The sequence below is a fragment of the Lagopus muta genome, chromosome Z (assembly GCF_023343835.1).
Source record: "Lagopus muta isolate bLagMut1 chromosome Z, bLagMut1 primary, whole genome shotgun sequence".
Taxonomy (NCBI): Eukaryota; Metazoa; Chordata; class Aves; order Galliformes; family Phasianidae; genus Lagopus; species Lagopus muta.
The window spans coordinates 28,542,618-28,565,065 of NC_064472.1; the positions used below are offsets into that span (position 1 = coordinate 28,542,618).

The 22,448-nt window shown below is 40.6% G+C and overlaps 1 protein-coding gene across 1 annotated transcript in view; it reads right to left on the reverse strand.

Moving 5' to 3' along the window:
• Positions 1-21,366, reverse strand: part of GLDC (glycine decarboxylase) — a 40,532-nt gene extending 19,166 nt beyond the window's left edge. Inside the window, exons 1-12 of the mRNA XM_048930576.1 lie at positions 21,115-21,366; positions 20,956-21,034; positions 14,780-14,915; positions 8,142-8,306; positions 6,542-6,619; positions 5,734-5,881; positions 5,315-5,511; positions 4,204-4,300; positions 3,158-3,263; positions 1,975-2,114; positions 1,186-1,266; positions 546-643 (exon numbers count right to left, since the gene is read on the reverse strand). Coding sequence (XP_048786533.1) covers positions 546-643; positions 1,186-1,266; positions 1,975-2,114; positions 3,158-3,263; positions 4,204-4,300; positions 5,315-5,511; positions 5,734-5,881; positions 6,542-6,619; positions 8,142-8,306; positions 14,780-14,915; positions 20,956-21,034; positions 21,115-21,360 — 1,571 coding nt within the window. The 5' untranslated portion in view covers positions 21,361-21,366. The remainder of the gene's footprint in view (positions 1-545; positions 644-1,185; positions 1,267-1,974; positions 2,115-3,157; positions 3,264-4,203; positions 4,301-5,314; positions 5,512-5,733; positions 5,882-6,541; positions 6,620-8,141; positions 8,307-14,779; positions 14,916-20,955; positions 21,035-21,114) is intronic.
• Positions 21,367-22,448: the final 1,082 nt, after the last annotated feature.

Consider the following 22,448-nt stretch of genomic DNA (forward strand, 5'->3'; position numbering starts at 1 on the left):
GTTAAGGCAAGCAAGAGAAGCCCTACCACCAGGCTGATCTATATTCCGAAAAGGAAACACCACTGAAAAATAATAATAATAATAATTCTTAAAAATTAATAATAAAAAAGTAAGACTACGCAGGTGTAAGTGCAGCCCACCCACCCCTTTAATTTTTAGTTTTTATTAGATACTTATTTCAAATCATTAATTTATGCTACCTAGGAATAATGTGGATGAAAAGCAGCTGTTATCGGTAGCTGAGAAATGCTATCACTGAACATTGACTTTGCAATTTCAAGAAAGTCTGCCAATATTAGGTCTCAAATAATACTGGTACAATGTAGCAAACTGATGAAAACATATATTCTACCTGTGACCATGCTTTGCTCAATTAAAATTTAGAAGTTGTCTAAAAATGCTACTAAATTGATTATTTCAATTAGTAACAAGTGACTGTGACTACAGATACAAAACTATACTCAATGGACTTCCCAGTACAACTTTTGAAAGACAATATTATCAGTTTCCATTTTAAAACTCAGATTTACAGCAATTTCACAAACCTGTTGAAAACCTGATGTGTCAAGAATTTGGAAGTTCTCTTAAATGGGGTGCTAAGGATCCCCTTGGTTTCTTCACCCATTCCTTCAGCAACTAGTTCCTTTGACACAAACAAACACAAAGTCAGAGACTTTCAAATACATTTCTCTTTTCATCTTCACTTTCTAGAAGAAATAGCTTGAATCAGCAGCATACCACAAGCCATAGTCAGTTCTCCAGGTAAAAACACTATTAGCATATGTACATGCTTTTATCTAGCTTATCAACAGTATAGTAAAACTGGCACAGAAGTCTCAGTAGTCCCATCATCTTGGAAGTACTGCTGCCAATTACCAATGATATGCAAAAAAAAAAAATATCCTGTGGAACAAAGATAACTGACCTCCATGCCCTCAACTCCACAAAGCAAGTAATGGGTTAATATAGTGTGTCTAGACTGACCAAAAGAACTAAGCTTCATAACCAGCTGAATACATCGCTGTTGATTTATTCTGTCTCTCACTGTAAGGCAGGATCTGAAATTGTCAGTATTTAACAAACAGATGCCATAAAGATAACCACTACATGAAAACACAGTTTTGTTTTTCACTGCATTTCTGAAATATTCAGATTAATTTAATGCATGTTCTGTTGTCCACTTACGGCTGAAGACTCGCAACCAAAAATCCATAATATGTCATCGAGGTCTTTCTCATTTACAGTTTCATCAAGTGATACTCCAAGCTACGGACAAAAGCAACACTCATTAATCAAAGCTGTCATTTCTGGGGGCATACTCTATTTGTTTTTGCCAAGAAAAAGACATTCCAGATGCACATGACAAAAGAAAAAGACAAAAATCTTTGCATGCAACAGTATGCAAATGTCACATTGTTTTATGTAACAGATGCACAAATTTTATTAATGTATAATTTTCTGATTCCCACCTTTCCCTTTCTAAGCCATCCACACTGAACAGATCACAAGCTGGATAATTTGTGACTTCAATTCTAACACTTCTAAGTAAACTGGAAAATCTCCTATTTTGCTAGACCACTGCCACTCCAATCTCATTTTAGAGAACAAGATTTTTCACAGTCCTTAGTGGCTACCATAATGTGGGCTATATTATCATCTGTCTTTAGAGCCAAAGGACCTGAAATTTGCAGGTCATGAATTCCACAGTTTAGATTCTCTCTATAGAGCCCTTAATGGAATATTTAAAATGAAATAATTAGAAAACCTATTAAGCATAAAATGAAAACACAGTACATCTTTCTGGAAATTCGGCACATTCTTTGTACTGTCTTTATAATTGACTGTTATATCTGGCCAAATTACAAGAAACTTTTTCTATTCAATTTCTATCAATTATTAATTTCCTTCTTTTCAACACATTATGAGCGGAAAAAGTCATGCTATAAAATTTTTGAAAGGTTTAAAGTTGCTTACTCTGCCATCACTGTAAATCCGAAAATTGATCTTCCTAAGAGCTGCCCTGTCCAAAACCTCTTTGACCGAGCATCCACATGTGACCGTCAAGGTATCAAAGAACACATCATGATGCAGTTTATGACCAGCTCGCCTGAGACCTATAAAATACGTTAAGTTAATGCTATCATCTGCTCTAGTGCTTGCTTACACAGCAACACTGCATCAGATTTGCAAGTAAATGCTGCTATGCACTAAAATGAGACGTTCCCCTTGTGTACAGAGCAGTGAAATCACCAGCTTTAATAGCAAAATACCATTGTGCATGAAATGCATCTGTGTCAGATTCAGGTCTAGTTAGTAATGCAGACTGATCTGACAGAAGATCTTTTGACAAATCCAACAGATTTGTAAATACATAAACTTCAGAAGAATAAGTATACAAATTAAATAAGGACAAAATTGCAAGATTGGAAAGCAAAATTTTCCTACATAAATAGGTGTTAGCTGTCATGGAATTTGCTATTACAAAGTTTAAAGGCTTAATGCTTTTCAAAAGCAGCAAGCAGTCTTCTAGCCGAGCTGGCAAACAGTGCATGGATAATTGCTTCTGTCCCTCTCCAGCTCACAGCATTCCAGCTTTGCACAGCTCCTCCTGACAGCAATGACAGTCACATCAGTTAAAAGAAATTCCACACCACAGTCCAGCTGCTGTCATTATTTACTACTGCAAATGCTGTTCTTTCAGACAGCTATTAAGCTTTGGGATTTCACTGTTTGTACAGAGTATGACACTCCATGTAACTGAACTGAAATGTTCCCCTTTCTTTAATCTCATTTATTATCTATTTTTGATATGTTATTAGCATGTTTCTGGGTGTAAACCAGAATGGTCCAAAAAGCAAAGCACAGGTCTTGCAGATGGAAAACAGCATTATCAGCTGGAGACTTGCTATGATGATTTCTACCAGTTTCCCAAGGAAATAGAACACCTGCAAGCTCATTTTGCATATGTATCTAATTCTTGGATTTCATTAACAAAAGAAAAGAAAAACATTAGCCATGAATTTTCTATAAACATACTCCTTTATCTGAGAGAGCTAAAAGACACCAGCTGGCAAAGCAAACAAGCAAACCACAAGAGTCTCTTATTTAAGAAGGTGTAAGGACTGAAGAAGGGCTTCTGCAATCATTAAATATTCACCTTCAGCCAGGATTAATGTAGCATTGTGTACCCGTCTTGCAATATCCTTTAATCCATCAGACCCATGGTAGACACCATACATGGCTGCCATATTAGCCAGGAGAGCCTAGGATCCAAATACAGTTTAGCATGTTATTATTTACAAATATTACTTCACATTATTTTGGTGGGATGTTTCTTTAGTACCAGGAGAGTCACATGTCCCCAGCTGATGTTACACTTTTATTGTAATTGCCCATAAAATAAAAGGTGGGAGACACAAAGTGTATTTATGAAACTGTAGGTACCATGAACTCAATGCCCTTTGAAATTTAACTGTCAGTTAACATGAATCAAAATTCAATTACTGCAACAAAGAAGGCTGAAGAATCGTAAGTAAAACTAGACTTGTAAGAAACTTGATGTATAGTATTGCTAGAAATTTTTATATGGATATATGGAATATCCCATGAATGCTAAGTAATCAGCTCTTTTAACAATAACAATTATTCTATAAAATAAAGCACAACAGTAAGAGTGTGAACAATATATCAGTAGGAACAGAAAAGTTTATAAACTTGTCTAGCAGATGCTAAAGATAACTATTCACAGTAATTGCAAATTTAATCATAATATTTTACTTAAAGAGAGTTTTGGGGCATTTTTGCATCAAATCCCATATTCAAATTGTCAATCTGTATTTATGTCTAAGTAGCCTCTGAATTTCAGAACAGAATTTTTGCTTTGAATTTTGCAAGTTTCGGATGATCAGAATTTATTAAGAAAATCTGTCTCATTTGTAATAAACACAGCACTACTCAGCAAAGCAGAGGGATACATGGGCTCATTCTGAGCTCAAGTTGTTTTAAAAAGAAATACATACTATTACCCTCTCTTCAAGCATAGTCCCATTTTTCCAAAGGACTTGAAACATAAACACAAGGGAGTATATTTCAACATTCTTCCTTTTTCAATAAAAAGTCTCAGAAGGAAAGCCAAACCACAGTACTATGGTGTTATGACTTCAACATTACAGTTATATTATGGAAGCAGAGAAGATGGGTCACCTGTGCTGTGCAGATGTTGCTGGTAGCTTTATCCCTCCTGATGTGCTGCTCTCGGGTTTGTAAAGCCAGTCGGTAAACTTCCTTTCCATTTGCATCTCTAAGACACACAGGAAAGTACTGTTTTTGTTACTTCAAAATGACAGCAAGCTAAGAGACCTAGCTCTATGCATACTAACCTTGACTGTCCTATAAGCACAGAAGGAACATCAGACAGGGTCTAAGGTCTCTTGATTTGTTCTTACATCATGTCTGGCAAGTCTGCCCAGCCAGGAACAGTGCATAGAAAGGGTTCTACCAAAATCTGGTACCCTCCTTAAGGTATCACAGAGTGTCCCTGCTTTAAATGTTTTAATGAATGTAGCCCAGGACTTGTTGTGAACACTGATCATAAAGCATCTTTTCTTATGTCCAGCAATAGCATGCAGGGTTCGTACATAGAAATAACCTGCACAACACAGCCATATGGAGTAACTACGAGGACTATGGTCAGTCCATCCTGTAAAGGGTCCCTTCCCAGCATGTTGAGATTGGAGAACTAAGAACCAGCCCTGCATCCTTTTACAAACACTTTCACTGACACTGAAGAATGAACTCTACGCATATATAGAAATCTGCATATGTGGGGAATCATAAAAACCTTAGAGTTGGAAGAGATCTTTAAAAGTCATCCAGCCCAGCTCCCCTGCAATGCACAGGGACATATGTATATATGTACATATGTAGGGTTATAAATAGCCAGACTACTTTCCTCAAGTCACTGTACTTTCTACTTCCCAATTTTTTGATGACTTAGTGTAAGAGAAAGGGATATTACAGTACAAACAGGCAGAACAAATCAGCTTGCACAGTCTCACTCCATCATAATTAATTATCTCTGCAGTGTAGGTTATTTCTTCATCCCACATGGCAGCAAGCACTGTAGGCAGGGCACAGCACGACATCATTCCATGCAATGCTTTAAGTTTGCTTCCTAAAAACCAAAGCTAATCTTTAGTCTCCTGGTTTTCAAGAAATAAAGACGTTTGGTACAATGATAAGGTCAGATGTTATTTGTAAAGTCTATTTCATTTGGGTTTTCCCTGAAGAGATGAAAGGTGAGGGGAGCCTTTACCTCGTAACGCCCACCATCCTGCCGGGCATCATTCTCACTAGGTTTTCCTTGACTGCAAAGAATGCTGCATGGGGTCCCCCATAGCAGAGTGGCACGCCAAATCTCTGGGAGCTGCCCAAGACAACATCTACTCCAAACTCCCCAGGAGGCTTCAGAATACAGAGAGCCAGAAGGTCAGTAGCGCAGCAGGCAAGAGTCTGAGGGGGGAAGTGAACAAAGCAGTCAGCCTCTCTTCTGAAGGAATGCTGCTTGCATGGGAGCTAGGTTCTAACACCTTCAAACGGTTTCTTTTCACTTGCACAGCGCTGATGTGCAAATGGTAACCTTTACACAGTATCTCACATAACACTTTGCACAGACACCACGGCTGCTTTATGCGTCAGAGTGAAATCTGATGAGACAAGTAACATTTACTTTACCCCATTCTGATGCGCTCTTTCAACGAGTTCAGAAAAGTCTTCCACCTTTCCCTCGGTGTCTGGATACTGAAATAATACTCCACTGACATCCTTTCCGCTGAAATCCATCTCATGGGGTAATTTGAGCTCAGTAATAACACCTGTATAACTGGAAAACAAGAACGTGTACAATACAACACATTCAAATTATTTCCTGCCTTGAAGTGATACTTCACAAGATATTTCTACGGACTAAGGAATCTTTTCTTTAACATACATATAATTGATCCTGCTCAGCACCAACAACATTCAGAAAGTTCAGAAACAATAAATGCATCTGATGATATCATCATCAGAAATATGCAGAGGAGAAGAGCAGACTATTCATAGCCTACTTAATACCAAGGTTTTGCTGCAAGTTTAACTTCCAGAAAGAAGTAATATTTTTCAAAGATAGCGACTTCAAATTCAGAATGGAATTAATTTTTACTAAAAGTTTTACTATCTCAGCTTAGTTATTTCCCAGCTAAAAAGAGATGAACAAACTGAATTAAAAAGCAAACACATGTATCTGCACAAAGAAATTTAAGGAAAAAAATAAATATTTTCTTGTTATCATATGTTCAGTCTCTTTTTAAACATCTTGGTTTACTTCACCAGTTAGATGTGAATAGAAAATTAGAAGTAACACCAAATGTTAACAGATTTCTGCTTCTATTTTGCTGAGAAAGCACAGTCTTACAGTTCAAGCATGTCAAGCATATCATGTAGATGAAAAATGATTCAATTTAAGTTAAAAGATACAGTGGAAGATGGAGAAGAACATTACTTTGCTCTAGTTTGGACCACTGCTATAGTTTGTGGGTGGCATCGGGCATCTATATAGAACTTCCTTCTTTTGTTGTGCCTGTTAAAAAAAGGAGTAAAAAAAGAGACCTATATTAAGAATACATTTTTTTCTATGGAATTAACCTGTTTTCTAAATGTTAGTTTTCATAAAGTAAAAAGGAAGTTGCAAATTCTGATGTTCATAAGTTCGTTAAGTATATGAAAGTTCTAGGCAATTTAGAATAGCAAAGTTCATTGCAGACACTCCAGTGAGATTCAAATGTAATAAAAATTAAAGCAGGCTATGAAACAGGACCAGGAGCCAACTGACAAAGCATCAAGAATGCCTTCATTCACAACTCTCTCATAAAAAAGTACAATTGCATTCTCCAATGCAGATTATCTGCATTTCCCTGGATAACTAAACAGGTGCTACTGAAATAATAAAACAGAACCTTGTATATTTGCCTGGTTTTCTCCAGTAAAATGGCATGACTGCATGTCAGGCTGACATTCTGAGCGACAGTATAGTCTCCTCCTTGATAATAGACTCCAGTGACCTTCTGTAATGCCCCTCAAACTTCATTTGATTTACAGATTCCTTTCAAATACCCTTACAGTACAGTTCTTTAAAAGTATGTTTGGATACGGACATGAGAATCTGATGCCAAAGACTGTTAGGTTAAGCTCCCCTGCAGCCCCATAAGGGAGCACTGCAAGGCAAGGGCAGATGAAGACCACAGGTCACACCTTGTTCTTGCTACTTCCAGATCCATCTGAGGAGACACCAGTCCACTAGAAGTCACCTCTGCAAGCACTGAGGGAGGTGGGAACCAAGATAAAGAATCAGAGGAAGGGATACCTTGCCTGGCAACCTCAGTGCTATCCCAGAAGTGTGGGATACATTATGGGATGCAGCAGAAAGGCATTTCAGGGCTTACTATGGGATATTAGTATGAAAAATCAAAGGAAAACATAGATCAAAGTGATTTTGAGTACGAAAAAATTGAGAGATAAGAGGATAAAAGGGGCCAGCTGCTGGCTGATTTGGATAAGTCACACTTTTGAATGGTGTAGTCTTCCTTTCTTCTGGTTTAATTTCTTTCTTTGGGCGAGGCACTCGGTATTTGCGTTGCATATGTGTGCACATGGGAGTCTGAGTGCCAGTATGAGGACTCAGATGATGGATAGTCAGATGGTCCATGAGTCCCTGGTGAGTCGACCGAAGACTGGAGCATGCTGTCTTTAGACCCCTCTGGAGAGGAAACCTGGTTCTATAAGCCTCTGAGGACTCACATATGCTCAATTTTCATAAATACTCCCTGATTCAATCCTCTTCCACCAAGGATAAGTGTTCCTCGTTCCAGCCTTTCACTCTAGTTTTTGGGTCCTTACATTTCTGAAGGCTTGAAACTTCTCAAACACATTAACACTGGCAACTGCTGGTGAGGCTTACTAGCATGAGCCTTAGCTATTCAGCAATCTGCTCACAGTGAAAAGGCCGCATTCAACTTCAAACTACTCATGCCTACACAGCGAGATGTCTTTCAAACACCAAATTCCTTCCTGCTGTAATTTAACCATAAATTTAAACATAGTACCTGTGACATAATTGCATAGCTTCTGCAGCAGCTGTCCCCTCATCCAGCAAAGATGCATTAGCCACATCCATTCCTGTGATATCACACACCATAGTCTGGTAATTTAGCAGGCTCTCCAGTCTGCCCTGGGAGACCTCAGGTTGGTAAGGAGTATACTGGGTAACCCTGTAAGGAAAGAACTCAGAGTCTGGTTACAGAATACCTAACAGGTTTATACCATTAAAAAACAACGACAACAACAACAAAAAAAAAACAACCCAAAATGATGTTGTTGAGTATGATCCACCAATTAGAAAACATTTATTTTTAGGTTGTTATAATTTATTATTCTCCTGAAAACCTGAGGGTATCTTCTCACTTCATTCTGACTTGGCTTTTTACAGATGAATTATCTTCCTCCATTTTGAAAAGAGAAATAACTTCTAAAGTTGTCATAGGATCGCTTACTGGAGAAGAGAGAGGTGTAGTAGGATCAGAGTGTGAGAGAACTGAGTCACATTTCTGTGTCTGAACAAGCGTATTGTCGCTATCTGTCAACATGCTGTTTCTGATATCTCATGCTTGCCAAGTACTCTGCACTCACAGGAGGAAAGGCAATTGGCACTTGTCAGGTTCAGGCTTAGCAACACACCACTTCTTGAGAATGGACAATTAGTATAATGGAACTGCAAGTAGGCAGTTTTAAAAGTATTTCTACTCACAGGTTATAATCACACAGTTTTTAAATGAAGTTTCACCATTCTTTGTTGTTTTATTTTTTTTTTAATCTATTCTTAAACTAAGCAGATGCGAATTTGATAGTTCTCAATCCTACTGCTCCAGCAGAGAAAGGATAACACACCAGATAAATGCTATCCTTTTGAATGCTAAAAATGGTTGAAATAAAAATTACCAATTTCAGTAAGGACACAAAGTTCAACAGTGAAATCTTTAATTCCAGTACTAGAGCAAACAACCATTGCTCATGCTTAACAGCTTCACTAGTGAAGAAATCTTCAGTAGAACTGAAGCATTTATTTAAACACATAATCTTCTCTTTAAAGGTTGATTGGCACTGTTCAAGCATCTGAATACTTTCACAAAATAACGATACTTCTCCACTACTTCTTCAAATAAAATAGCTGGTTTTAGTCTGCAACGCAACTCCTGCCTGAATATTTATGACAATCTTTACTTCACGTTAAATGATGCTCCTAAGGTCATTTACAAGTCAAATCCTTAAAAGCAAAACTCATTTTTGAAGTAAACATTTGCAGAGATCAAATCTAAGAAGTACACTAAACTATCCCTCAATCAAAGCAACATTTAAAAAAAGCCAAAAAAACAAACCAACCAGCACCTCTCTTCTGCTTAGGTTAGTGGCTACTTTGCATGCGGAAGTCCACTAGCATCAACATTCAATTAAATTACTGTAATGACAAGGAATACAAACTGCAAACTGCCCTTTTTTTTTCTTCAAGAAAATTGGAGGAAAATACCATCTCCAGTTGATATCATTTAGGACCAAAAGTGTTTCTGCAGACCTGGATTCACAAGTTCACAATGGCAGATGGGACATGGCACAGGAAACGTTCCACAGGAAGCTAACAAAGTCTTTCTACAGCCTGTGTCAGACCAGTCAGGAGTTTGATGTTAAATGGCTGTTGCTTTTGTAGCTATTTCAAACATGGGTATTTTTTTCACTCTTTGCCTCATCCTGCACTCAGAAACATTTACATAAATACAAACTTCAACACTGAGGAAGGTTTAGAAAGACATTTAAGTACTGTGTCCCTGCAAGGCTGGCATTGTCAGACTGGCTTCAAAGCAAGCTGTATCCAGGAAACATGCTTTCAGCCCACAGCTAGGCTGCTGATCAAAAATCCTGCTTTACAAAGGAGCAGTTTTTGTACATAGGAGCTGGGGTTGTTTTAGATTTAACAGGAAAACCAATACATTAACTGCAAAAATAACAATTACAGCTTCTTTATTCTAAAGTTAGCTCTTGCTTCTACTTTGCCTTAAAATATCTCCTTTGGGAAATACCAATGAAATGGCAGAATGTGCATAGACTCCATTATCAAAAAACACTCAGAGAAGTAGTTCTTGATCAGTACTTGCAAGTGCACAGTCAATAAAATGTGAAGGTATGTCTAAGTTATTTCCTGACATACAGTCAAAACATTTCACCATATACCTCCTACAGTAATTTCTTCTATAGTTTTATTAAATATCTGGAAAGTTATTGTACTCATAAACAACATCATGCTTCCACTATAACATCTGTTCTTGCAGTTTTAGACATCCACAACATGAATCTCATGTATTGCCAGAGCTGGCATTTATTTGTATTTCCAGTCACAGAGTTTTCTTTTTGAGATCTGACAGTAAACTAACACGAGTGTAAAGTAAAGACAGACCTCTTGCATAATTTCAAACCAACCTACATAAGCAGTATCTTACTTGTGGATTTGAGAAAGCAGGATGGTCCTGTGATAGGCATGGAGACATGCCAGTTTCCAGTCAAAGCACAGACACTGAATTTCCTGCCAATTTGGCATGGTCTGTGAGTTGCTTGTGCAGCTTTCTGTACCTAGTCTGCAAGTGGAAGATAACTGCTTAAAGTTTGTATCATATACAGTAAATTTTACAATGCAGTGCATGAGAGCTAAGTGCTACTGCCTACTATGTTACAGAGGTGATGTTAAGACTGCTGATATCCTTGGTATGATTACTTCACTTTTACATACTTTATGCCTATGGATAAAAAAAAAGGTGAAGTACTTTGGAAATCTCTGCACCATGCTCCACTGCAAGATGTTACGAAATGTCTCACAGATTTTCAAGGCCTGATAGATAGGCAAATATACTAGGGCTGCTCTAGAAGTAATGCCTCCTACTTTATTACATCAGACCACAGCATCAGAGGTGTATGTTCATGGCAGGACCATAGATGTTGAATTTTCCCACCAACGTTCAGTTACACTGGGAGTCCTGGTGGAAAAAAAAGGCAGCAGTGTACGTTTGCAGTCTGGAAGGCCAACTTTATCCTGGGCTTCATCAAAAGAGGGGGTGGCCAACAGGTCAAGGGGATTATTGTCCCCATCTGAAGTACTATGTCCAGGGTTGGGGTTCCCAGTACAAGAAAGCTGCAGGTTTGGGTCCAGAAGAAGGTCATGATGATAATCAGAGATCTGGAGCATCTCTTTCATAAAAAGCTGAAGAAGCTGGGTTTGTTTAGTTTGGAGAAGGCTGCATAAGAGATCACATTATGGTCTTCCAGTTCTTACAGGGAGCTTACAAGCAGATGGGGACTGACATTTTACACAGTCTGATAGTGACAGGACAAGCAGAACAGCTTCAAACTAAAATAGGGGAAATATATGCTAGATTTGAGAAAAAAATTCTTTGCTCAGAGAGCGATGAGGTACAGGAACAAGTTGCCCAGAGAAGCTGTGGATGTCTGACCCTTGGAGGTGCTCTAAACCAGACTGGATGGGGCCTGGGGCAGCCTGAGCTAGTGGGTGATAGCCCTGCCCATGGCAGGTCATCCAGACAAGTGATCTTCAAGATCCTGCCAACCTAAGCCCCTCTATGATTCTATTCTTTTGTTGCCATGCAACAGATGGCAGCAGAGGGACAGTATGACAAAATGGCATCTGACATGCAAGTGCATAAGAAGCAAAGGCACAGAATTGAATTCCTCCACACAGAAAAAGTGGCAGCCACTGACATTCACTGATGTTTGGTTAATGTTTTTAGAGACCAAACAGTCAACGTGAGCACAGGGAAGTGGTGAGTGGTGTTTCAGCTGTGGTGACAGTGGGTCACCTCCACTGGTACAGGCCCAGCACACAACTTTTGTTAATCGCTGGTGAGGGTGTATAGCTAATGGTGGTGACTGTGTTGAAAAATAGACCAAATTCTCAGCTACAAAATACTATCAAATAGTGTCATTGTGCTCTTTGTATCTGTTGTAGTAATGTAAATACTATGTTGTTTTGATATATACCTTAATAAGAAACTCATATGTTAACAAAAAAGCCTAATCACCCTACAAGCTGATTATGAAGCCAAATATCCTTCATATCTTTAGTCATTCATTTATGTTCACATTAACGACAAAGTTGAGTGCTATTTAGGCAAGAGTTCAGCACATTTGGTGTAAAAAAACTCATGTGAAAATGAGACACAGCAGAATAAACACTATTCATTCAAGCCAGTAGGCAGGTGGGGTATTTATGTAGTTGAGGGGCTTGTGCTGGATGTCACATAACAGGTAATATGCCCCCCAAAAAAACCTTCTGTCTGCACTGTCTTTTCTAAAGATAAAGCAAGTATACATACTGACCTGCTTCTGGTTTTAAAAAAAAAGCAGGCTAATGTTTTTGTTCTTAACAACTCAGTAGTGTATGGAAAATACATCTAAGGCATCCATCCACTATTAGTATAGAACTGCTAGTTACAGAGTGCCAGGAACAAGGAATTGTTAGCAGCTAGCATCAAGACCAAAAGCGAACCAAGTATCAAAAATAAGGGGTACACTCTGTGACTAAATCAAATGCCTCACCAGAAGACAGGAATTTTAATTGCTGCATTCCAGTAAAGCTCTGTTTCACTACAGAGGGTTTTCTGCTTATTTTCTTTGAATCAAAGTGTTTGTTGGATATAATACTGTATAAAAAATATCTATCCAAAAGGTTTTCAAGTAGCTTCTTTCATGAATATGGATCTTTTTCAAATGGGATTCAGGCTTAAAAGGTAAGGATGTCCAATCTTTTCTAATGCTGTTAGGCAGTGAATTAGTGCATGGTACTGTCAGACAGTTTTATTTAAAACTAAGCTTATATTGCAAAAGATACTATACACAGTTGTCCTGTCAGAAACTTCTGAAACTCCAGCAGTGTTATTTTCTTAGCAGAACCTGAGATTTGGGAACATGTTTCTGGCAAATTCAAAGAAAGCAGATCCACTACTGAGTAGGTTCATTTTCAGCTGAAAATGCGTTGCTCAAAAATAATTTTCTCCTGAAATCTATCTTTGCGTTTCCTGCCTCCTTCTAGCAAGTTCAGCTGCTTCAAAAAACTGAAAGTCCTCCATTTCTGCGCTCAGTCTCCTACAAGCATTCTTTTTCAAACTCATCTTGCAAGCTTTCCTCTAATGACCGCCAAGCAGTCATGTGAGAGAGCCAGAACTGGGAAGAAACAACAAACCTGCACTTGCAGAATTTCCCCCGCTCCATAATGCACACTGCTTTAACACTGATAGTTAAACACTCAGAGGACATAAGGAGAGCCGTGGTTTCTTAAAGCAGCTTTTGTAAAAAGTCTGCATGTGAGGGAGAATTACTTCCCTCACACTTTCCCTCTTTCTGTCCTCCCAGCAAACATAATTCTTTTTATTCTTCTGTAGGATTAGCTGTTAGGATTTTAGCTATATGATTTTACTGGGCACTGCAAGAACAGATTTCTGGATACAATCTACCAGTCATTTTAATTCTACTACGTAAGTTGTTAGGATTTCAAAATATACAGTTCCTTTTGGTCCACTTTCTACTGTCTTTAATAAGTGGTTACTTGTTACACTCTACCAAAATATTTAGTTTACATGTTTTGAAAAAGAGACCAGGGATGAGACTAAATAAAATTTGGCTTATATACACTGCGTAGATTCCTTAGATACAAAAAGTGCAACCCTGTAGTCAATACAAAAAATCTGAGACACAAATGAAGCACTCAAAGCAAATACTTCAAAGTCTTGGAAGTCTGCAGATACAGAGATCCATTTATGGAAACTCAAAAGATACAGTGTCTAAGAAGCAGCGCTTTTTTACAACCTCTAAATATAAGCAACCCTTAAAGATCCCACTTTTATTTAGACTAATACTGTTTATGAAATACAAATTAATGCATTAAAAGATTTCTTCTTTACATTTGAGAAAAGCCAAAACCAAAGGAGTCCAATTCGAGTCCATAAGTCAGGCTTGTCTCGAAAAGCTAAACGTTCATTGAATGATAAGATCAGAATGCCCTCTGCCTTTTCAAAAACTAATTATCAACTACCACTGTCTACCTACATTCAGGCATCAGTGGAATCAACTATTTGTTCAGACAAGAACATACTTTGTGGATACAGATTCACCAGATTCACGGGGATAGAATTTTAAGATGAAAAGCCTCTGAGATTTCCAAGGCTGCCTTCTACCTCATAAGAATATAATAATCCAACTACTGCATGTTGTTTAACTTCCTCCATTCAAAAATACAGTGGAGGAGGCTGCTGCTTTAGTTTTAAGCAGAAGCTGTGAAAGAACTAATTAAGTTCAAGAAGTAAGTTTTTACACTTCCTTAAAGCAAACTAAAACATTCTTGGTTTGATAACTGTATATAGAAGTCATGACTTCTAGGTCAATAATATTCTATGATTTTATGAAATATTTTACAGAAAATGTATCTTCTAAAGTAAAAAAATTTTCTTTCCTCTCTCTAGCTTCAGTAACAGCAAGACATTTTCTACACCCTACACTAGTACCTAAAACACAAGAGCCATAATCATAAAAATAGATTTGGGCCATATCTGTCTGCAGTAGTTATAAGGTGAATTTCAAACACGTTCAAATTTTATAGACATGTATTTAGCATGAAAATGCTGTACATTACCATCCTGCATTCTCCAAAAGGTTCCGTGCAATGGGCTGTGGCACTGAGCAGTTGTAATAACCCATGCCTATATAGGACCTCCATATCTTGTTCTTGCTTGCTATATTGTATAACGTTTCAAGGATTTCATTTTCACCTAGTTGAGAAAAAGCAACATCAGAAAACTTCAGTTACACACAACACTAACAGATTTTAACTAAAATGCCTTGTATAAAATATTCCCTCATATAGAAACTTACCAGTAGTGACTGACACAGGAACAATAACAGAGTGAGGCCAAAATGTTAAAGCACTATGGGAAAGCTTAAATTCTACAAAATACGAGCATTTGTCCCCATTAATTTTAAGAAACAGCTGATACGGATACGTCTGAACGTAAATATTTATATTACTTTTCCTCTATTGTCCCATCACATTAATCAGATTTGACAGCTCAGTCATAAATACTCCATTTTAGGCAGTTACTCTCTCCAGAAAATGCAGTTTCACCACTGTGAAACTGATAATGAGAGAAACATGTCTTGTGGAGTTCTTTTTGCTGTAAGGCAATGTGCATTCCAGGTTTTTTGCATATGTGTTACAGTACGTCTCAGAAGGAACCATTCATCAGAGAACTTATTTTTTCCCCCTCTACAGACGTTGGGCACTTTCCCTAAACAGTTGATAAAATGGAAAAGTTTTATTCATTCAATATTAAGTTTCCTTCAGAGGTTTATTTAATTAAAAAAAAAAAAAAAAAAGTAAACAGACATTTCTAGCTTAAGAAATTCCATTCAAGATTAGCTTGAATTAGAATCTGCCAATCTAGCTTAGCAATTACAATAGAACACTTTGAAGTGTCCAGATGAAAGGTGAATGCACGTCCTGTCTCTCCCAGCTGCAGTCCAGTTTTGCTTTTGCTTCAACATGCTTCTCACTGATCACATGCCCATACAAAAATCATGTACTGTCAAACCCTCTAGCAAATAACTCTAACCAACACCAACCGAAAGGAAAGACTCACCAACTACCTTAACCTTAATACTCGAGGATGCAGAAAGTGGTCAGTAAGCTTTGTAACAATATGAGGAGGGATAACCATGCCCAACCTAACAAACCTGGTGAAACTGGACACCAAGCCTCTTAGATGAGGTGCTTGGAAAGATTTTTTTTTGTTACTTTTCCCCAATTCTGACCCTGGAAACTGCTGTGCAGCAGCAGTACCGTAGTTGCACTGAGTTATTCTGTCTGTTCTGCATTACAATCTGAAAGTCAGACTTTGGAATATGAGGCTATAAATCACCAACACAGAAAAACTTGAGCCTTGGATATTTCAAAATTTGTTTCTCACTGAGGGTTACTCCATCAGAAGAGATCAAATATTTGATACTCTAGAATCTGCTGGCAAATTATTTTCCATAGGAAACATCAAGTTCATGAATTTATATCTTCTGCAGACATAAGACACAATCACTTCATCTCTGACTTCAAAACTTGTGCTTCCCCTTTTACTTCTAGAGCTGACAGTTCATTTAATATGTAAAAAATTAATTAATTTTTTCCTTCGATTAGTCCAAAGCAAAGTTTCTGAATAGCAGTGAAGTTCCATTCCTCCATACTCCTGCTACACTGCTTATTCCAGACTTTTTTTTTTCTTTTTACTACTTTACCACCTTTTTCCCTTTTCTCTTAGTGAAAGCTTTAGCACTACAGATACTTTCCTCTATCATTTGCAAGCCAAAAAGAAAGATGTTCTTGTGTTTGATTTGAAGGAGAGCATTGTATTCTTACAAAATTCTAACTTCAGCAATTTTTTGGAAATTCCAATGTCTTTGTTTATTTGACTCCAAATTGAGCCAAAGGCAGAGGCAGGCTATCATTTAACTCGCCCACTAGCCTGGTGTCATACCACAATGCATCAAGAGCATGAATTCCATAGTGAGCACATACCACAAGTACTGTACTGTATGCTGATAGCACTCCCTTTGCCTCATTGAACAGGTAATCTAGAAAGTTAAGAGTTACTCCTCAGCAAACACAGCTAACAACTATCACATGCACACACTGAACTTTTGCTCCCTGAAATAACACTAACATTTCCATACTAATCCAAGGAACAAGGGAAAGAGCCTTAGTGAGACTGTAAGCAGCTCAAGCAGCAATTAAACTTCCAAGTGAAAGGCAGAACGGCATTCACCTGGAGGAGATGCACAGGCAGACCCCAACACTGATTTTAGGTATAGTTGTACAAGTTATCCCTGGAGAGAGTCAAATAATTACTTTCAATCAGGGTCCTCACACTATGGCAGGGTGAAGCCTGGCCTGAGCCCAGCAGGGCCTTCTCTGGGCAGGGTGGGACTGCAGAGTTCCTCGAGGCCTCACCAGATCCAGCAGGACAGGAGTTTTGTTGCCCATCAGCAGCAGCTATGGCATTCCCCACTGCACCTAGCCTAACTTTTAACAGCATGTCCTCATAAGGTGACCTGTGAAATGGGGCTGCCATTGCACTGACTGCTCTGTGTAAATGACTAACAATAGCAGTAAGGCAGAACAGTGATGAGTAGTTCTATGTATACCTAAACATCCCTTCTCATATTTAAAACCAAATGGCTGAGGTCTCAGTTTGGTCAGCCAGAACATGAGTAAATCCAGAGAATTACAGATTCTTTCTGCTGTATAGTATGCAGACTTTGGGGCACGCATAGCAAAACACTGTATTCTTGTGTTTATTTAAAGCTAATACATGTGAACAAGACTAGTATTTCATAAAGATTCAAAACACATACATTAAAAACACCTACCTCAGTGTCAGGTTTCCAATTTCTTTAAGCTCTCCTGAGCAATGAGAGAGATAAAGAAGTATCCAAAATGTGGAAATAAAAAGAATTGACTACTGCTAACAGTGGGAAACTGGTCATTGCACAGAGATATTTTCCAGTTTTCTAAAACAACATGATTGAAACATCTTTATCTGGAATTCACTTCATTGGCAATAGTCTACAAATCCTTTAGGACCCTTATTCAGCAGAAAATGAAATTCCCAGGTAAGTTATTACAGTTGATCTTTATTCCCCTCATCATTACATCAGATAACATGATCAGAGATAGTATACCAGAAGAAAGTTCATTGATCCTGCATTACTCTTATCAAATAACTGAAGGGAAAACTCAATGAAGTTCCCACTAGGAGTTCAGTGAGAATACTTCAGGGCTGCTACTATGACATCCACAGATGGAAAAGGCAAAATGCATCACAAAAATATTACGTGGGAATGAGCTATTTGGTCATAAAATGACAATACTATTATTCCTGCTAATGTTTCAGTGGTTAGTGTAGCAGTGTTGCTTTTCATTTGGTATCTGCAAAAAAATATGGTACCCAACAAGGTTGGGAAAGGGAGAGGAGTAGACTGAGATACACAACTTAAAATCTACAGTGTAAAAGGGAGGAGAGTATTTCATCATTTTGCCACTATGCCAGGCCTCAAACTTTTTTTTTTTTTTTTTTTTTTTAAGCCTTCTGATATCAAGGAAGCAAGATCCTCACAGCAGTTGCTACAAGAAAAAAGGCCATGAGCTCTCTTGCATTAAAAATTAATTTTCTTAACAAAACCACAATATATTGAAGTGGAAAAGTTCCAAAGCACTTTCAGACATGCATTAACACTGCAGGACAGCACAAGAGCCTGCTCCAGGTGCTGAGTCCTACCATCCAAAGGAAGCTATCATTTATAGAAGTGTATAGCAAGTGTGGCAACAAAAGTTGCTCTCCTATGTAACCCTTGGGTCACACAAAATTCTATAGCAGTGTTCATTAGGATCGTAGCTATGTTACTTCATGTTTACACCTGCTAAGCCTAAAGCTATAAAATCTTCAGAAAATTAAAACAATTACAGAGACGTATGACACTCATCCATCACACTGGTGGTATATTAATGGTTTTCCTGGGCTACAGATCTAATTTTAGCCTTAAGTAACAACTTCAGCAAGACTTCAGGGTAAGCTCAGCTGCATTTCCCTGTATGAAGGAACAGGCTGAACGCAGCTGATTTGCCCAGCTGCAGGCTGATCTGGGCAATCATTATGGTTTTATTGTTTGCTTTTTTGTACAGAAAAAGAAATGATGTATGTATTTAAACTGTTAGGAATCGATATATCAGGAACTTGATAAACTGTCACTGAACAACACATTCTGAATTGTCTTGCCCTGTTCTCCCTTACGTGAATGATATCTGGGGATGGCGGGAGCAGAATTTTCACCCAAATGAGAAGAACATGTTTAAAGCATGGTTTAGTAGGGTAATATCAGTGGTAGGTGGATGGTTGGACTGGACGGAGGGCTTCCCCTACGTTGGCAATTCTGTGATTCCAAAGGACAAAAGTTCTCATGTCACTTTCCTAGTTTTGCCATCTCCTTTTAATACAAGGCAGTGGATAGGGAAATCATATACCATACTGACATAAGGAATCCTACACTAGTGATAAGAAAGCAGTGTTCTCTCTAATGATGCATTAACAGGGAGGTAAGCTTTACTCAGAATAGAGAGCTCTGGGTCCAAAATATTGAATGAGAAGTTGCACTGTAAGTAGAGGCCTCCAACTATTCTTTTACAATCTGTAGAGTTTCCCACTGCCAACAGAGGGGAAAGCTACACAGTAAGTTACAAAGGCAGCCAGCCTCCACGCTGAGGGGAGAACAAAGACAAGCAGCAGTGCACAGACAGAGGTTTTCAGCGCTTCATCTCTCTTGAGAACTCACTGCACATAGTGCAAGATGGTATCATAGCCACGTTCTGTCAGATTTTGCTGTAAGGGAATTTGAACAGCGTAACAAATGGAGGAAAACACACCATTGGCTCACAGGTCCCACTGCACAGTGAGAGCCTATATGTAACAGGACATCTCTAATTCATGGTGATGTGGGAGGGAACTGCTTCAAACAGACCAGTGTGCATTCACATACATAAAACTGCAAAAGGATTTTGGTTTAAGCCAGCATCGTTGACTTGTATTTCGTTAGCACACAATTACTGTAGTGCCAAACTGTGCTGTATCACAGTTCTGCACGTTCGCAACCTCAAATTAAATCCAGAAATTGGAGAGGCAGTTATTTGAGATGTGATTATTACTGACAACCTACATTTACCCCCAATCCTTTTTACTTAAAAAATAAAATTTAAAAAGCTCCTCGCACTAGGGGTTAAATAATGATAACTCATCAGTCCGGGAAAATCCTGACCCACATATATTAACCATAGCAAAACATGCTGAGCAGTAATTGCAGCATTCACACAGATGAAAGGAAGTGACTGAATTCCACCTCTCTCGCTGTTCCCACACGACGTACCAGGCACTCACAGTGTGTTTCACCAGCAGGACCCATTCCCCCACCAACACTAGGCCGCATCCCCACAGGCCCCAGCTTCCCCCACAATCCTATTACTGGAAGTAGTGGTGATGCCACCTGGGACTCACACAGAGCCCTGGAGGCCCGCAGTGATCAGGCAGTGAGGACCCTGTGCCTAAGATCTTGGGCAGAGGATCCAGGTACAGATGTGATGCTGACACTGATGGAAACACCCCTGGTACCTGAGCGGACACTGCACTCCGTAAATTTTGGTGGAAGTGTTGAGTTCAGTGTGTTTTTAAGTGTTTCCTTCGCTTCCTGGGCTCGCAGGACGATGTTCGTATGTTAAGACTGCAGACAGAGATTTCACGCAGTGATCGATAACTTCAAGGCGTCGGTATTTGAGGATTCACCAAGTAACGCCAGTTCTGAACAGCAGCTCGCTGAAACGTTCTGTGCCGCAACAGCCGGCGCGGAGCTCCGCGCTGCCGCAGCTCTCCCGTCCCCCCAATCACTGCCTCTGCTCTCGGGCGCGGCCGTTACACGGCGACCAGGATTTAGCACGCCGTTACAACACGCTACTCTACTCGGGGAGGGGGGAAGGACACACAAAGAAGTCTTGCAGACAGATGGCAGCCCACCCGAAGCAGCACTTGGAAGGCATGGTTTTTGGCCACGCCTTTCCCTCCGTATGGGGCTCCTGGGACAAAGCAGTAGCATCGCATCGCCGGGAGCGGACTCGTACGAGTTTTCCTCCCTCCTGAGCCGGGGAGAAGGAGGGTGGGCTATGCGGGAGGGGGCGCAGCCGCCGAGCGCGGAGGCCGCCCGGGCGGCAGCGGGGCCACTTACCGACGTGGTCGTCCATCCTTAGCGGTCTCCGCAGCCGGATGCTGGCCGGGATGGTTTTATCCATCAGCTCCTCGACGCTCTGCAAAGAGGCGGCCGCACAGCATTGTTAGCCGCCCCGCACCGCCGCAGCTGCGCGGCGCCCCTGCCGCAGGCACCCACCTGCACCCCGACGGCGCGCAGCATCTCCCGCTTCTCCCGCTCCCGCGGGCCGATGTGCCGCCGGCAGAAGTCATCGTGCCGCGGTAGCAGCTGCTCGATGCACCGCGCCGCCTCGCCGCTGCCCCACCGTCGCTGCTGCCGCGGAGGGCCTCCCGCCACTACCGCCGCTACCGCCGCCGCCGGCCTCGGGTGCCGCGGCGCCCCGCGGGCCGCTAGCCGCCCCCACCAGCGCCCGCAGCGCTGCATGGCCCCGCTCACACCGCCCCGCCACCGTCGGGCACCGCGCTTTGTGGCCGGGGAGGGCGGTGCGGCGCGGCCCCCGCCGCCAGCGCCAATGGGGAGGAGAGGCGGTGCCGCGCTCGCCCCTCCTCGCCGCCACCTGATCTTCACGCCCCTGGCCGGGCCGACCCGCCCGGCCCTGACCCCGCTCCGGCCCCGCGAGGGATGCGGAGGTGGTCGGGCGTTGCGTCGCTCTCCGGCCCGGAGGCTGTCGGGGCAGATAAGGAAAAATTCTCCCGCCCGGCGCTTTGTGCGCATCTCTGAAGGGGGACAAGGCCGCCCCGGGCCTGGCCGCACCGCTGATGGTCATTTAGTCATTCTGCTGGGCTGCAAAGGGCCGCCGCAGCCTTCATCTTCTCTTACTTCTGCAGCACTGTTAAATTCTCCCAGTGGACCCAGCAGTCTAAGATGGCACTGTGTTGCTGTGTACGTATGTATACATGCATAGCTGTGTCTTCGTCTGACGTGTCCAACCCCTTAACATTGCTCAGCACTGTGGTACCCAAATCTTTGCAATTCCCTAGAGTGAACATCTGCAGGTGGCTTGGGCAGAGATGCTGGTGGCCACTGAGACAGGCAAAGGCATTCTGGCAACTTTATGCCCTTGACTCAGGAGCACCTACAGCTAGATCAGTTTGCTTAGAGCCGTGACCAGCCTGACCCTTAATGTCTCCAAGGATGAGGTATCCACCACCTCTCTGGGAAGCCTGTTCCAGTGCCTCACCCATGTATTGTAAAAGATTTCTTTCTTAAGTGCAATCTAAATCTTTCCTTTAGTTTGAAAAACTTGTCCTGTCACAGCAGACCCTACTAAAGAATCTGACCCCTTCTTTCTTATAGCCCCCTTTAAGATACTTAAAGTTATCCGGTCTCCTGGAGCCTTCTCTAGGCTGAACAGCCACAGCTCTTCCAGCCTGTTTTCCTAAGGGAGGTGTTTGATCCCCTGGATCATTTCTGTGGCCCTCAACTGGACGCACCTCAACAGGTCTGTGTTTCTCATTTTTTCTCACACTCTGATCATCTTGTTCTCCTTTCAAGGCACAGACGGTCTTCAA